This window comes from Medicago truncatula, chromosome 3 (genome assembly GCF_003473485.1).
Source record: "Medicago truncatula cultivar Jemalong A17 chromosome 3, MtrunA17r5.0-ANR, whole genome shotgun sequence".
NCBI classification, from domain to species: Eukaryota; Viridiplantae; Streptophyta; class Magnoliopsida; order Fabales; family Fabaceae; genus Medicago; species Medicago truncatula.
Genome location: NC_053044.1, coordinates 31,696,805 through 31,712,634, shown reverse-complemented (window position 1 = coordinate 31,712,634; position 15,830 = coordinate 31,696,805). Strand labels below are relative to the sequence as shown.

The 15,830-nt window shown below is 33.1% G+C and overlaps 1 protein-coding gene across 1 annotated transcript; it reads left to right on the top strand.

The window, feature by feature from the left end:
• The first annotated feature begins 12,783 nt into the window (after positions 1–12,783).
• LOC11441121 (root phototropism protein 2) lies at positions 12,784–15,258 on the top strand. The gene is made up of 4 exons (XM_003600502.4): positions 12,784–12,969; positions 13,072–13,141; positions 13,374–14,477; positions 14,568–15,258. The coding sequence occupies exons 1-4, from the start codon at positions 12,917–12,919 to the stop codon at positions 15,045–15,047; spliced, it is 1,707 nt and encodes a 568-aa protein (XP_003600550.1). The 5' UTR covers positions 12,784–12,916; the 3' UTR covers positions 15,048–15,258.
• The last annotated feature ends 572 nt before the right edge of the window (positions 15,259–15,830 follow it).

Genomic DNA, 15,830 nt, shown 5'->3' with positions numbered 1-15,830 from the left:
TGTCACTTTTTATACGTTTTTTTACAATGTAGAAGACTGAGTTTTAATAATTGATAATTTCCCATATTTTTACGTGACATGGATCCAATAGAAATTATTAATCATAAATTCCAGATCAGTATACCTCGTCAAAGATAAATTATATCTTATCTATGTCTATCACATAATCAACTTGAATATTCAGAATAACCTAAGTCTGCTCATAGCAGGTTAATCCAAACGATTGAGTGTGTGAGTAATGCTACTTGCATGTGTTTAATCTAATGAGAAATATTGAATGATGCTACTTGAAAGGAAAAAAAATGCACCCGGTCCTCAATGGGTGACATGTCACAATTAAACGGATATGTCAACGTTTGAATTTCAAAAAGAAAAAGGCTTTTAAATTAGTATATGAATAATGTTAATTTCATACTCCTGTCCAATTTTGTGATCACATGCACGGTTGTGTACTTACCCAAAAAATAGTTAACCAATTTGATATTCTAGTTATATTTTCTTTTGAACAAAATTAACAGATTGTACTTACCCAAAAAATAGTTAACAGATTGTATTAAAGAGAAGAGCAATGATATTTGTTCATCCATTTCATGACAACTTTAGTGACAACTTTATTTTTCTTTCTTCTTATTGGTCAAAAACAATGGAGAGAGAAAAAGGAAGAGAGAGGATAAGACCATCATGTGAGTATGAGAGAGAAAATTGTACAATCACAAATTGGTTGTACAAATATCATTTCTCTAAAGAGAAAACATCCTAAGCACCCAAAAAATGCGAGAAAACACCCTTATCAAAATTGGACTGGACTTGCATTATTATAATATATACAAGGAAACATTTTGTCCGAGAACTTTTTATTGCCCACATAATCTTCTCGCGCCCTTCAAATTTTTCATTTTGTTTTGTTTGGATTCTAGAATCTGAAGTGTGTTTTGAGAAGTTTTGGTTTCTAGAATTTGAAAGGAACCAAAACTTAGAAGACCAAAAAATTTGTCATTAAATCGCACTATACTTCAACATCAACATAATTCAATGCAACATAAATTAAAAATATAAGAGGTTATCGTCATTATATTGTAGGCTAAAGTGCACTTTTCCCCCCCTAACTTTTAAAACGTTGCGATTTTGGCCCCCCATGTATGAAAACCACAATTTTGGCCCCCTATGTTTTAGCCCCATTGCAGTTTCAGTCCTTTTGGGCAATTTTGAATTGGTCAAAGCTGATATGTCAGGCCATGTGTGTATATACTAATTTACTTTTATTTTAAATGCCATGTATTAAATTACAAGAATTAAAAAAAATAAAAAATAAAAAACAAAAGAGACTTGGCAGAAACTGCTCCACCTCCCATTCCCAATCCCAATAATTACTGCTCCACCTCCCATTCCTCAATCCCTCTCTCCTCCGCCGAACACCACCTCCCTTCCTCCTCCACCTCCTCCCTCCTCCGCACCGCCCTCCGTCTCCTCCACCGTCACTCCCATGGCTCCACTCGCCTCAATCACTTACTCACCAACCGTCATTTACTCACATCTCAAAATGACGACGTGGCAGAAACTGTCCGCCTCGGCGCAGTTATCATGGCCGCCGCAATAGAAAAGCAGAACGGTTGCAGCTACGACGGTGCAGCAATTCTGGAGGAAGCCACAGTTGCTCTCTGTGCAGTGCTAACCAACGCCGTGGAGGTGCATGATAACGAAGGATGCGCACTCGGGATTGCGGTTTTTGAACATGCTTTCTCTTGGATTAATCATAGTTGTTCCCCTAATGCTTGCTACCGATTCTCCTTCTCCACTTCTTCTTTGCTTCCTCATCAATCCGAACTTCGCATAGCTCCATTCACTCAAAATTCTAAGTCTCTTTTGTTTTTTATTTATTTTTTTTAATTCTTGTAATTTAATACATGGCATTTAAAATAAAAGTAAATTAGTATATACACACATGGCCTGACATATCAGCTTTGACCAATTCAAAATTGCCCAAAAGGACTGAAACTGCAATGGGGCTAAAACATAGGGGGCCAAAATTGTGGTTTTCATACATGGGGGGCCAAAATCGCAACGTTTTGAAAGTTAGGGGGGAAAAGTGCACTTTAGCCTATATTGTAGGGATGGCAAAATGGGTTGGACCCGTCAGGTTGACCCGTTTAACCCGTCATTTTTGACGGGGCGGGTTGAGGTTTTGAACCCGTCACAAGTAGGGTGTCCGCTCCGCCTAACCCGCTAAAAAGCGGGGCGGGTTGGCCCGTTCGGTTGATATGTTAAAAAGAAACTCTTTTTTTCACTTTTTATTTATTTATAAGTCACAATCAATTTTCCAATTTTCAAGTCCATATATTGGGGGGAAAAAATCAATTAATTTTATCACTTTTGTTTTATGATTTTAGCCTTGTATTTTTAACAATTAGTTAATTTATAACTCATGGAGTTTTTATTTTCATTGTCTTATTGATTTATTATAGAATTTTAGAAGATGTAATTTATGTTTGAATAATTATTTTTATATTTTTAGTGGATTCATTAGTTATATATTTAGATTTCTTTAAATTGGTTTTAAATTTATATATTTTTACATTGTTTATGTGAAGATTTTAATTAATAATTTTTTTTAAAAAGATTGACGGGTCAACCCGCCAACCCGTCGGCATGCCATAAATCGAGGCGGGGTGAGATTTTCAACCATATTTCTCCTGTTGGCCCGCCCCGCTCCGTCCCTTTTTAGACGGGTTATTGACGGGGCGGGGCGAGGCGGGACGGGTTTGTCCTTTTTGCCATCCCTATTACATTGTAAACCACCGAATATCCTGTGTTTTACTGGTTTAACATATAGAATCTGAAAAGTTAAAATGCATATATGTTTCGGATTATAAAATTTGAATGTAATTTTTCCTTAGTCTTTTGCTAGAATGTTTTCAAATATTTGCGAATTTTGATGTTTGATTTTGTTTAAAATATGCAATTTAATACAAAAAAAATATCTTGGAATTGTTGGAGTTCATCACAACAATGAACAACTCAAATTCCAATATTTTTTTTAATATAATGGGAGATCAAGTCCTAAGAATGAGGTAACTCTAAAAGTAACCCTTGTCCTCTTTCAAGAAACAAAGATGAGTCTTACCAACGTAGCCTCTTATTTTCATGGTTGCTATGCTACTAAGACCTATTAAATCCTATTATCCATTTTACCCGAAAAAAATTTAGATTATTCTCATGTTTCAAAACCTTTGTCTAACCTTGTAATTTCATCAACATCCTTATCTTTCAACATAAAATGTTGCCCAGATTTTTCATAAAATAAAAATAAAAAAAAAAAAAACAATAAATGTATATTAGGTTTTGAAATCCCACAACAATAAAAAAGATTGGAATTATGAAAACTTCATCCTTATACTACTTTCCATAATTCCAAAACAAAGAAAAATCTACTTAAACATCATAATGATGAACATGCTACTAAATTAATATGAAAACAAGAAATAAAAGAAAGAATTTTTATTGAAATTGCAAGATACAAATATAATTGCAAGAAGTAAACCTCACTTGCCACAAAAAAGAGTTTATTGAGATCAAAGATGCATCGGAAGTTTTTCATTTTTGGTGGTGAACAAAGCATCGGAAGTTAAGAACTCACAACAAAGCCTTCAACATTGCAGCATTAATTATTTATGGATTAAATATGTTTTTGGTCCTTATAAAATTTGGATATTTTAAATATAATTCTTACTTAATTTTAATAGTTTTTTTAGTCCCTGCACTTAATTTTAGTCCCTTTTAAATTCAAATTTGTTTAACTATGCTTAAACTCTTGAATATTTGAACAATTCAAAATTTAATTTCTACATCTAGATTTTTGTTACTTTTATCTTGAACTTTTGTCATTTAAAAAAGTTCATATTTAAAATCTTAAAAAAAAAAAAATTAGTAAATAAACCTTTTATAATGTTCTAAATGTGTCTCCAAAAAATCATTCAACAATTTAAGAGTTTAAGGAAAATTAAATAAATTTAGTTTTAGTAAAGACTAAAATTATATATAAATTTTTTGTAGGACTAAGAAAACAATTAAAATTAAGTATAAAATCATAATTAACCCATTAACTATGTGTCTGATTGCATCAAGACCAAGACCACCTTCCTCTACCAGGGTGAAAAATGGCTTGCAAGTCACATGTAATATTATCATTTATATAATCTAAAATGTTAAAATCTATGGTTAAATAAGTTTTTCGTCCCTAAAAATATAGCAAATTTTGATTTTAGTCTTAAAAAATTAAACAGAATCTTTTTGCCCTCACAATTTTTTATTTTGTTTTTGGTCCCTAATGGCCAATTTATGTTATTATGAATGTCAAGATTATGACTCTTTTATTTTCAAAATGTGTTCATGTTATGTCTGTTTATTATGTTCAACTTTTGTATGTTCATATTATGTTAAACAAATGTCAAGAACACGTCAAAATTATTTTCGTTAGGGACCAAAAACAAAACAAAAAATTTTGTGAGAATAAAACACCTTGCTTTATTTTATATGGACTAAAATCATAATATGTTATTTTTATAGGGACGAAAACTTATTTAACCCTAAAATCTATTAAAATAAAAATATTTAAACTAAAAACTAATATTCATCTAAATTTCAAATTATTCAACAAATCAAAAATAATTTTATTATAAGGATAATTTTATAATTAAATATAATATATCTTAAGTGGCAATAGACATCTCAACAAGATTGACACGAACCACAAATCTCATACAACCACACTCAAAAATTTATTAATAAAAGAGGGGGGAAAAATAAAACAAGTCAGAGTTGTGTTGTACCCAAGACAAAAGAAATTAAAGAAAAACATAAAAAGAGTTAAAAGAATTGGGAATTGGAAAATTCTAGTCGATCCCCGAAAAATACATCTCTTAAAAATGAAGGAATTTCTTCATTCGTCGAATTTTTTAAACCAAAACATCCTCAATCGAAGAAGAAGGAATGACACTACAACACATGCTTCAAAAGAGAAACTTCATGATTAATATAATAGAACAATGTGTACTATTAGTTTTTACCGGTGCACATTAAACATAGAATAGGATAATACATTTCATATACCTTTTTTTTTGTTACAAAAGCAAAGAGAAACAAAGGAAGAAAAAAAGAGAACAAAAACACACAAAAAAAAAAAAAAAAAAAAAAAAAGACTAAAGTCTACGGAACTAAGTTCCCGCCAAATCTAAAGCTAAGAGATCAGATAATCCTGTCGGAGGGGAGTTGTAAACATCATATTCCGAGGTAGAAAAAGCACCACTCTTAACAAGAAAATCTGCACAACTTATAAAAGTTTGAAAATCTATATATCTTATTATATTTTATTCAACTCTCTTATAATCTATTCCTCAAGAAAAAAGACTCTTATTACATATTATAAAAAAATAGTTGCTTCAAATTATAGAAGGTAGACTATTCTTGAAGATAAAAACTATGCATTCCATTGATTAATTATGTAGAATATAACACCATATACAAACCACCAGCTAGATGTTGAAGAAACAATTCTCTGCAACAACAATGACAAGAATGAAAATTGATCAATCGGCAAAAGATGAAAACAATTGATCAAACTTTGGACAAATAATCGAATTATTGCTTGCCATATACTATTTGTCTTGTAATTTTTCCTGGAAACTTGTGGGCATGAGCGATTTCAAGGTGTTGATGTTATCATATCATTTTTCATGTGTTTCCTTAATACAAGTGCTCCGAATCACAAACCACTATGTCTTTTCAGAAAATTGGATTGTCGACAAGCAAACATGCATGGTTGCTCATTCTCTAACTAAGGCGTCCAGCTCATGAGCTAGTCACCAAGTTTTTGAGATTTTTCCTTCTTATATTGAACATTTTTTAATTAATGATAAAAGTTAAGTTTGTTTTTGTTAAAAAAAATAAAATAAAATTGGATTGTCTACGGTGAATGTTGTCCCTCGGTGGTGAAGTTTGTGGTTGTCCAATCTCGACCGCACAATCCCAAAAGGTATAGATTTTATTTTTATTTTATAACTCAAAATACAGAGTTTAAATTTAGAACGTTTGATCTTGATCGAACAATCACTGATGTGTGACAATGTAAATTTGCTTACTACAAAAGATTCAAGTTTGTGTTTTAAGGGAGGCGAGAACTAGTTTCCGTTTTTTAATTAAGAAATCTAAAGAAAAATATTTCTAAAAATATACTAAGTCTGATTAAAATGTTTATGATAATTTGTTTGTGTGTTAGATGTGAACTAGAACTCCCGCATTGAATGAAAACTTAGAAGTTGAGCATATACAAATGAGTTAACCTATAAATCGATTTTAAAGCTTTAGGTGAAGATGTGTTATACAATGCACTTTTTTGGTTTCTCAATGTCTAATGTGATCATCCTCCAGAGATCGAAGTCTCCTCGTGATCCAATATCACTATCACAACAAATGGTTACACTAAAGGTGTTTGGTTCCTTGTATTGAAAATCTTCTTGACGATGGTGGTTAGGCGGCATGTCCTATTGATGTTAAGTGCAAGCGATGTAAATGTATGCGAATGAAAAAAATATTGTGCTAGAGGGGAAACATACTCAAATGAATGCACAGACTCACACTTGAGAGAGAAATTGTTAGTGCATGAAGTGATGAGTTAGAAGTCTCACATTGAATGTGGAAGTAGATATTGATCATCATATAAGTGAGAAGACTCATATATCCAGTGTCACTCACACTTCAGAGAGATTGTTGATGTGTTATAAGTGTAAGTTAGAATTCATATATTAGATGGAAAAGTATATGTTGAGCACAAAATAAGTGAGAAGACTCATATGTCTGATGTTTTAAGTCTTAGGGTGAAGATGTGCAGTTATTTGATTGCTCAAAGTTCAATGTGACGATCTCTCGGCCTCCCATAATCTTCCATGGCCCAACATATCTATCATGTTATTTTTTCAAAAAATTTAAATTTCGAATATATACCAAAATATAGATTCAATCCTCCAAAATCTTTCAATTCCAAAATCTTTTAAAACCCACGATCCAAACATACTCATTAAGTGAGTATTTAATATCAAATTAATTAATTTTGTAATAATTTTTTAGTTAGTTTCACAAGGGGTCCTTATACCGAACGTAGTCCTATAGTCCAGGCACTATCGGGCGCTAAATATACACACTTCTCCGGATCATAATTTAAACTTTGATTCTATGTTATAAGAGTTTAGTCTAATCTACTAATTGTAATTCAAGTTTTAATTTAATTAATATATGGTTGGTTTCACTTTTAGAATAGGTAATTGTGATTCTATAAGCATATATTTTGAATCTAGAATTGATTCTCACTTAAATGTAGAATTTTAGGCTCGCCTTCAAACATGATTTTAACTTTAAATTTAGTTCAAGCTCAATTTTACTTAAACATGTCTAAACATGAATCAATTTATATTCAACTCAATTTCATTATTCTAATCAAATAAAGTTGGCAAAACATGTAAAAGTTTATTTTTAAGATCACTTTTAGATATCAAATTGGAAAGTTCAATTCATTTGCCACTTCTTGTGGGCTCACTCCAATGCTAGCTAGACCACAACCACATAACACACTGATAATTTTCCCAAACAATTTATTCAACACATAGGTTATGAAGTTTCTGCAACTATCACTATCATTTTTACTAGTATTAAAGAGCAAGCAAAGCAAGGCTGTATTAGTAGTGTCAATTCAAATGATGCCAGCTTGACTAGAAAAATGGCGTATTGTGTTTGGAAGCATATGGAATGAAATTAGGTCAAGTCTGTCTCCAGCAATTTAGGCCACAAAACTATCTCCCCAACTTGGAAATGGGAACAAGGGCAGGACCATTGTGGCTAGGGATCAATCTGTTTCTACCTAGTTTTGGACACTAGTCCATGAACAAACATTTAATATTACTTTGTCTTCCACACACAAAACAATGTATACTCTTCAGTTTAGGTGTCTTCATATATCAATTTGGATTGGTTTTCAATCATAAAGACATTTATATCTAAAGTTAGAAACAAATTGTGATCCAGTTTGAATTAGATTGATTGCTATACTTTTTTCTAATAAGCAGATTGATTACATGTTACATTCAAACCAATGAAATCTAATTAGTCGTTTGGAGTAAACTAGATATTGTTTCCTTTTATACAGAAAAATAAATTGGTTAAATATACTTTTAATTCTTACTTTCTTAAATATGGTTTTCTTTTAATTCTTTTTTTTGGCTATGTTCTTTATCGATGTAAGAGCCTAAATTTCCGTTGCTAAGATTCATTTTGTATCGCATTTTACTATGTTCTTTGTCGATGCAAGAGCTGGATATCAATTTCATTATGTATCACATTTTGCTAAATTCTTCATTGCAAGAGTCTAGATATTTGTTACTTAGAATCATTATGTATCACATTTTGCTATGTTCTTAATTCTTATTAAATCACACTCTTATAAGTTTAGTCGCAATATAAATTTTATTAATTTTTTTTTTTTATTTTGCTTTTGCAGAAACTATATTTTTAGTCTTATGCATTTCAAAAAAAAAAAAAAAGATTAAAAATTTCTTAGTACATTACATAGCTAAGTTTGGTTTATTTCCTTTTTTGCCGTTGTCCGTTAGTGATGTGAACCTAAGATGAATTTGTCCCGTTATTGATATAATCCTAAGATGAATGTTTAAGAAGAAATTATATTTCCATGATCGAATTCAATTTTTTTCAAGAACCAAGAAAGAAATTGAAAACTTAAAAGGCCGAATGGATCAGAAAGGGAATATTTGTCACAAGAGATTTGAAAAATTCCTTATAAGATCAACAATTGGTTCAACGAAGAACCCTTTGAGGGAATTCTCTACTTCACACTAGTATGAAAACTTATAAACTCTGTCAGCACCTAAAACTAGTTACAGAAGTGTATGAACTCTTATTTACACAATAAGCAACTTTTAGGGTGTGTTTGGCTAAGAAGAGAAATTGTGAAGAGAGAAATAGGTGAGAGAGAGAGTGAGAAGAGAGAAATATGTAAGAAATAGAGTAGATTTGATGTGTTGTTTGGTATAAGAGAGATATGAGAGAAATAGAAGAGAGAGAAGTGTTGATTATTTATAAAAGTACTAAGATGCCCCTACAATAAAAAATATCCATTAAAATTATTTAATCTTTTGATTCAATTTTATTTTCGTTAATTACATTATTTAATTAAGCTTTATATTAATTAAATTAATTAGTTTTTGTGCTAAATTAAATAAATTAGTTTAATTGAATTAAGTTAAACTAATTATAGGTTTTTTTATGTAATTTAATTGATTATGAAGAAAATTTAAAAACTTTACTTACTATTTGTACTGTACTACTAGGATTAAATTAATTAGTTTAATTGAATTAAGTTAAACTAATTATAGTTTTTTTATGTGAGTTAATCGATTATGAAGAAAACTTAAAAACTTTACTTACTATTTGATTTGTCCTGTACTACTAGGAAATGAACGCTTTATAACCGGCCAATATTTGTGTTTTCATGTTGCAAGCTTGCAATTTCATAAGGGTATAAGTGGGATTAAAATAAAAAAGTGGACTCCTATTCTCTTTCTTCTCTATTTTGAAGAGACTAATAACAGCCATGGGTCCCACATGTTTTTATCTCTCTTCCCTCTTTCTCTTTGCAACCAAACAGGAGAAGTTTTGAACTTCTCTCCTATTTCTCTGCATGTTCTTTCTTTCTTTCCTATTTCACCTTAACCAAACACAGTGAAGAAGCTCGGTGAACTTCTAAAAGGTATAAAAAGCTATGTTTCAATAAATTTACTACACCTTCAAGAAGACTCCTGATTTAAAACAAGCATCGCTTAGAATGATTTATCTTCATTCAGTTAGTGTGAATATCGCCTTAACTAGTTTCACTCATGATTTTTAGTTTGTTGTTTTTGGGATTTTAATCCATTTTGTTCACGAAAGGAAAACTATGTAAAGAAGTTATTTGACTAGCTCAAATATATTTGTTTCTTTGATTAGTGTCTTAGAGACATTAGTTAGCATTTCCCAAGAACAAATAATACTATTGATAATTGTCTCAAAATTGATGATTGAAATCCGGCAAAAATCGTGGCACAATTTGTAAAATCAGGACACGAGTTTAGGTTCAGAATTAGGAGCTTTTCAACAAAAATTGGGCCATAGTTTGTAGAAACGAGGGCATGGTTTAGTGGAGAATGTTCACTTGTATTGTGTGCGAATTGACAAGTCAGGGCACGATTTTCTCAGAATCTGAGCACTATATAAGATTTCATTCATCATGTTTTTAGTAGAGCTTCACGATAGAAACTTAGGAAATCAAATGAGATAACTTTAGGGTTGAGGATCTTTGGTGATGGTTCTCTTGAGGGGTTCTCTTTAGTTGGAAAACAATTGTAAACAATTTGGATGAGTGAATTCATTGAGCCTTTTATTCTTTGGGCTTAAATGCTCAATTGGTCCCTTAACTTGATTTCAAGTATCGGATTGGTCCCATAAATAATAAAAGGTCTGATTAAGTCCCTTAACTTTATTTAAAGTATCAGTTTGATCATTTCTGTTAATTTAATTCAAAAAAATTTAAGTTTAGGGATCAAACTAATACTATTAAATAAGATAAGGGACCAAAATAATACTGATTAAATAAGTTAAGGGACCAAAATTTAACGTTTTTTCAATTAAATTAACAGAAGGGACCAAACCGATACTTGAAATAAAGTTAAGGGACTTAAACGAACTTTTTATTACTTTTGGGACCAATCTGATACTTGAAATCATGTTAAGGGACCAATTGAACATTTAAACCTAATCTTTGGAAGAGGTTAGGAAAATGGTAGAAATTAGGGTTCGTTCATTGTGAGCTTGTTGAAGTTAATTTCTTGTAACGATTTTGTATTTCTTTGGATTGGAGAGATTAGCCTCTCCCCCGGAATAGGTCATAGTTGGGTCGAACAGTGTAAATATTTCTTGGTGTGTCTGTTTCTATTATGTCTTTATCTTTTGTTTGCGGTCTTGTGTTTTACACTTGATTTCTAAAAATTACTTTGATCCTAAGTTTGTTGTTGTTGCAAAATTACTTTAATACTAATTACTACTTTTTTTTTTTAAGTTCAAGTTCGACAAATACCGGATTCATATTTTATATTTTCATATGGGGATAAATTATGGTTATTAATTTAAATATTATTTTTTAGTCAAACTATGAGACGCAAGCAAACTATGAGGATGAACTTGGATTTTAGTCAAAATTAAAATGGGGAAGAAGCAAATGTGGGGCCACCGAAAGCCACTTTTATCTATGGATAGGATATCTATTCTTTGAACGTGTAAAGATATAATTGGCTCATGGCTGATTCAAGATATTCATCTTGCTACGTTGTGGTAGAACCCACAGTTTAGAATGTGTGGTATGAGGTGAAGAAACATCGACCTAGTTAAGCTTGTGATAGTGAGGTGTGCCCAACTCGCTGTTGAATGCCTCTTAGCCACTCACACTATGTCCCTCGTGAAATTGCGCGTGTGTGACATAATGTCATATGACATTGTTCAATTTAAATATGACATACGATAATACAATTTTTTTTTAAAAAAATATGTGAAAGATAAAGAGAAAACCGTTGAATTAGCTTAAATGTCACAGTTGAATTGATCAATGTCAGTGAAATTTCGACCTTTATAGCGGTGGAGTCTGTCTCTCATCCAATCAAATGAATTTCATATGCTTCACGTCGAATCTCGATCTACCCCATTAAGCCATGTCCTTAGCATTTAACTTGCTCATTTAATCAGATATTTGATAAGGAGAATTGTCAGATATATGTCACATGGTCTTAGACCCATATAAGTAAAGATGGTGACCGATACCATAACATGAAAATTAGATTAATGTGATGACAAATGAAATGATTGGATATTAGGTATATTTAATCATTTAATTTGAGTAAAAAAAACATTTAGTAAAAATATATATATTCATTTAATTAATTTGAAGTGATTGCAATTTTGAATTAATATGAATGTCGGTCGGTACATCTACCTTTTTTGGGTGACAGAACTCTCTCCAAATTCTGATCAATCAATCATATCGTATTTTGTTGTTTACATTATGTGATGATTATACTCAAGCAATTTATTCCGCCATTCACACATGAAGGCAAGTAATTTGGGACACACATGAACTATTTCTAGTGATATATCTTCAATCTTCAAATAATGGATATGTTTGTCACATTCATAATTAACGAAAAAATACCTCCCCCATAACAGGCATAATCATACATGTATTTGTTTTGTATCTCCCACGAATATTACGGTTTGTCCAAATAGTATGTGATGCTCAATGTCAATGGAGCGTGCTTTTAAGGGAGAATTCTGTAAATGCTTGGATACTAATCAATTATGAAGATAATGTCTCACTCAAAAGAAGAAGAAAATAACCCACATCATTCTGCCGGATGAAACTGAAATCAAGTAGAGCCCGTATAGACTAATCTTGTCTGCACTATTACCAGCAGATTAAAAAAGACATGCACCCGAAGGGAAAATGACTTGAAACATTACCTTAAAAGTAGTAAAACTACCCACTTTACAAGAAAGATAGATAACAGACCAGTTAACATCAAAAAACTTGGACCACAAACACAAAGTTCAATGTTCAATCCATCATATCATAATAATAACAATGTGAATCTACTTGTACCAAAAAAAAAAAAAACAATGTGAATCTACAGTATCCAAAATGTCCTTATATATTAACCCACCCACCACCATGCAATTCATTGTCCAGCTAACTCACTCATAAATTTCATTCTCTTTGCTTAACTTCTCATATATTCAATTCCAGTCCACATACCAAAACCAATCATACAAGTTCATGGCGGCTAATCCTAATAGACTCTCTCTTGCCATGGAGAGAACTGGCCAATGGTACACAACACACTAAACTCAACTCTATTATTCCATTTTCAAATTCATGCATGCATCATTATACACATGCTTACTCTACAATTAAGTTGATTATTATTGCAGGGTTTTCTCTCAAGAAGTTCCAACTGATGTTATAGTTGAAGTTGGAGAAGCTCGTTTCTGCCTCCACAAGGTATCAGAATAAAAGACCCATGTGAATTATATTGTTCATAGATTAATTTGTTTACTTGCACCGCTTGTGATCGAAGGTTTGTCTAGTGTTCGACATGTGTTAGTGTCCAACATCAATAAGTGTGATTACATGTGTCGGTATTAGAATCGTGTTTGTGTTTGATAGCTTGTTTAGTTGTTTTAGTTCATATGATTATTGTAAAAATGTATTAAAGTTTTGAATATGATTGCAGTTCATGTTGGTGGCAAAGAGCAACTACATCAGAAAACTAATAATGGAATCAGATGAGACTCATCTCACCAGAATAGATCTCTCTGACATACCAGGAGGTTCTGGAATCTTTGAAAAAGCAGCTAAATTCTGTTATGGCGTCAACTTCGAGATAACAGTCCATAATGTCGCAGTTTTACGATGTGCAGCAGAGTTTCTCCAAATGACTGATCAGTATTGTGACAACAACCTTGCTGGCCGGACCGACGAATTTCTCTCTAAGGTCGCCTTTTTCACTCTCACCGGCTCCGTTGCAGTCCTCAAGTCTTGCCACCACCTTCTTCCCTATGCCGATGACCTAAACATCGTGAAACGCTGTGTTGAAGCTGCAAGCGCCAAGGCCTGCAGCGAGGCGAATTTCCCTAGCCGCTCACCGGCTAATTGGTGGACTGAGGAACTAGCTGTTCTTGATATTGATTTCTTCAGTAGAGTGATCGCTTGTATGAAACAGCGCGGCGCTAAGCCTCCAACCATTGCAGCCGCGCTGATTACATACTCAGAGCGATCACTCCAGGAGCTAGTTCGAAACCACTCCGGTGATGGAATCGGGTCATCAGATTACAATGATTCAGACATCAGATCAAAACAACGAAGCCTTCTAGAGTTAATTATCAATCTCTTCCCTTCGGAGAAAGCAGCTTTTCCAATCAACTTCCTTTGCTGCCTCCTCCGTTGCGCCATCCACCTCCGCGCCTCCACCGTCTGCAAAACCGAACTCGAGAAACGAATCTCGGCAATCCTCGAACACGTTACCGTCGACGACCTCCTCGTGATGTCATTCTCCTACGACGGCGAGAAACTCTTTGATCTAGAAAGCGTTCGCAGAATCATCTCAGTCTTCGTTGAAAAAGAAAAAAACACAGCGGTTTTCACACCGGGAGAACTCAAACAATCATTCTCCGTCCCTATGCTGCGTGTGGCGAAAACCGTCGACATGTACCTCGCTGAAATCGCCGCGTACGGTGAACTCAGCATCTCAAAATTCAACGGAATCGCTGTTCTTATTCCTAAACACGCGCGTAAAATCGACGATGATCTTTACCGCGCCGTTGATATCTATCTCAAGGTAAAAACAAAAACACATTAACAAATTTGAATTTGAATTTAGTTGATGAAAAACGACACCGTTTAACGAGTTTGTATATTTTTTTTTCAGGTTCATCCAAAGCTAGATGAAATCGAAAGAGAGAAAGTATGCAGCGTAATGGATCCATTGAAGCTATCCTACGAAGCGCGTGTGCACGCGTCACAGAACAAACGGTTACCGGTACAGATTGTTTTACACGCGCTATACTACGATCAGTTGAAGTTGAGGAGTGGATCAGACGACGGTGAATGCGACGGAGCTGCGACGGAGAGGAATCGGTTAGCGACGGATGTATCGTTGGTGAGAGAGAATGAGGAGTTACGATCAGAATTGACGAAGATGAAGATGTACATTACGGATATGCAGCAGCAGAAGAACGTTACGCCTGGAACGACGTCGTTGAGTTCGAGTAAGAAGACGACGTTTTTTTCATCTGTGTCGAAAAAACTGGGAAAGTTGTTCAAAAATGGGGCTAAGGATACGGCCCATTTAGAAGATGGGCCTGTGGATTTGACTAAGCCCAGGAGAAGAAGGTTCTCTATTTCTTAAATGCACCTGTGAAAGTTTGCATACTAGTTGCTTTATGCTTGGTTTTGTTTGGGTGGGGTTTTCTTTGTTAGTTTGATGATGTGATTTTGTAATTTATGTTGTAAAATATATGCAGATTTTATATAGATTATGGTTCATGACAATGTTTGTGGAAGTTATGCAATGTTTGTTGTGGTTCTGCTTATTCCAAAGTCCTTTGATTTTGTAATGTTTAATATACTACTGCGAATAAATATATACTTTTATACGTATCAGTGAGATTGACCCATAGAACAAAGTCGTGTATCCTATAATTCAGTAACGGTCCAACATCTCCTAAGGGCACCAGAAACCTTCATCGATGGAGCGTTGATAATAACGAGCGCTCATGAACTCTCCAACACCTCCGCGCCTATACCTATAGAAAATACCTTCACCATCGTCATAAGTTACACAATGTTTATCCTTCCAATATCTCTCACTCTTTGCTCTCATAATAACTTAAGTGTTAAAGTGTTTATAGGTATTCTCTAACACACATGCACACTTTGCATCTTGACGGATTGTTGTAACAGAGGTCGTCATTATGATCACTCCATATCAACGACTATACTTTATTTCCCAAATAATGAAACTATGTTTGTTATTGATTTGACATTGTTTATGGAGGTTATGCAAAAAAGGACAAAAGACCTAATATCCGAGAACGTGGTACCCACGTTAAGGGGCGCAACACAGAGAGGTTAAGAAATATACATATCAAGAGCCTTGATCATAGCACATAGCTAGCAAGTTTTAGACTTC

Excerpts from the sequence above, each read along its gene's own strand:
- LOC11441121 (XM_003600502.4), top strand. The coding sequence starts at position 12,917 with ATGGCGGCTAATCCTAATAGACTCTCTCTTGCCATGGAGAGAACTGGC. Across the intron at positions 12,970-13,071 it reads ATGGAGAGAACTGGCCAATG|GGTTTTCTCTCAAGAAGTTC; the intron begins GTACACAACACA and ends TTATTATTGCAG. Across the intron at positions 14,478-14,567 it reads CCGTTGATATCTATCTCAAG|GTTCATCCAAAGCTAGATGA; the intron begins GTAAAAACAAAA and ends TTTTTTTTTCAG.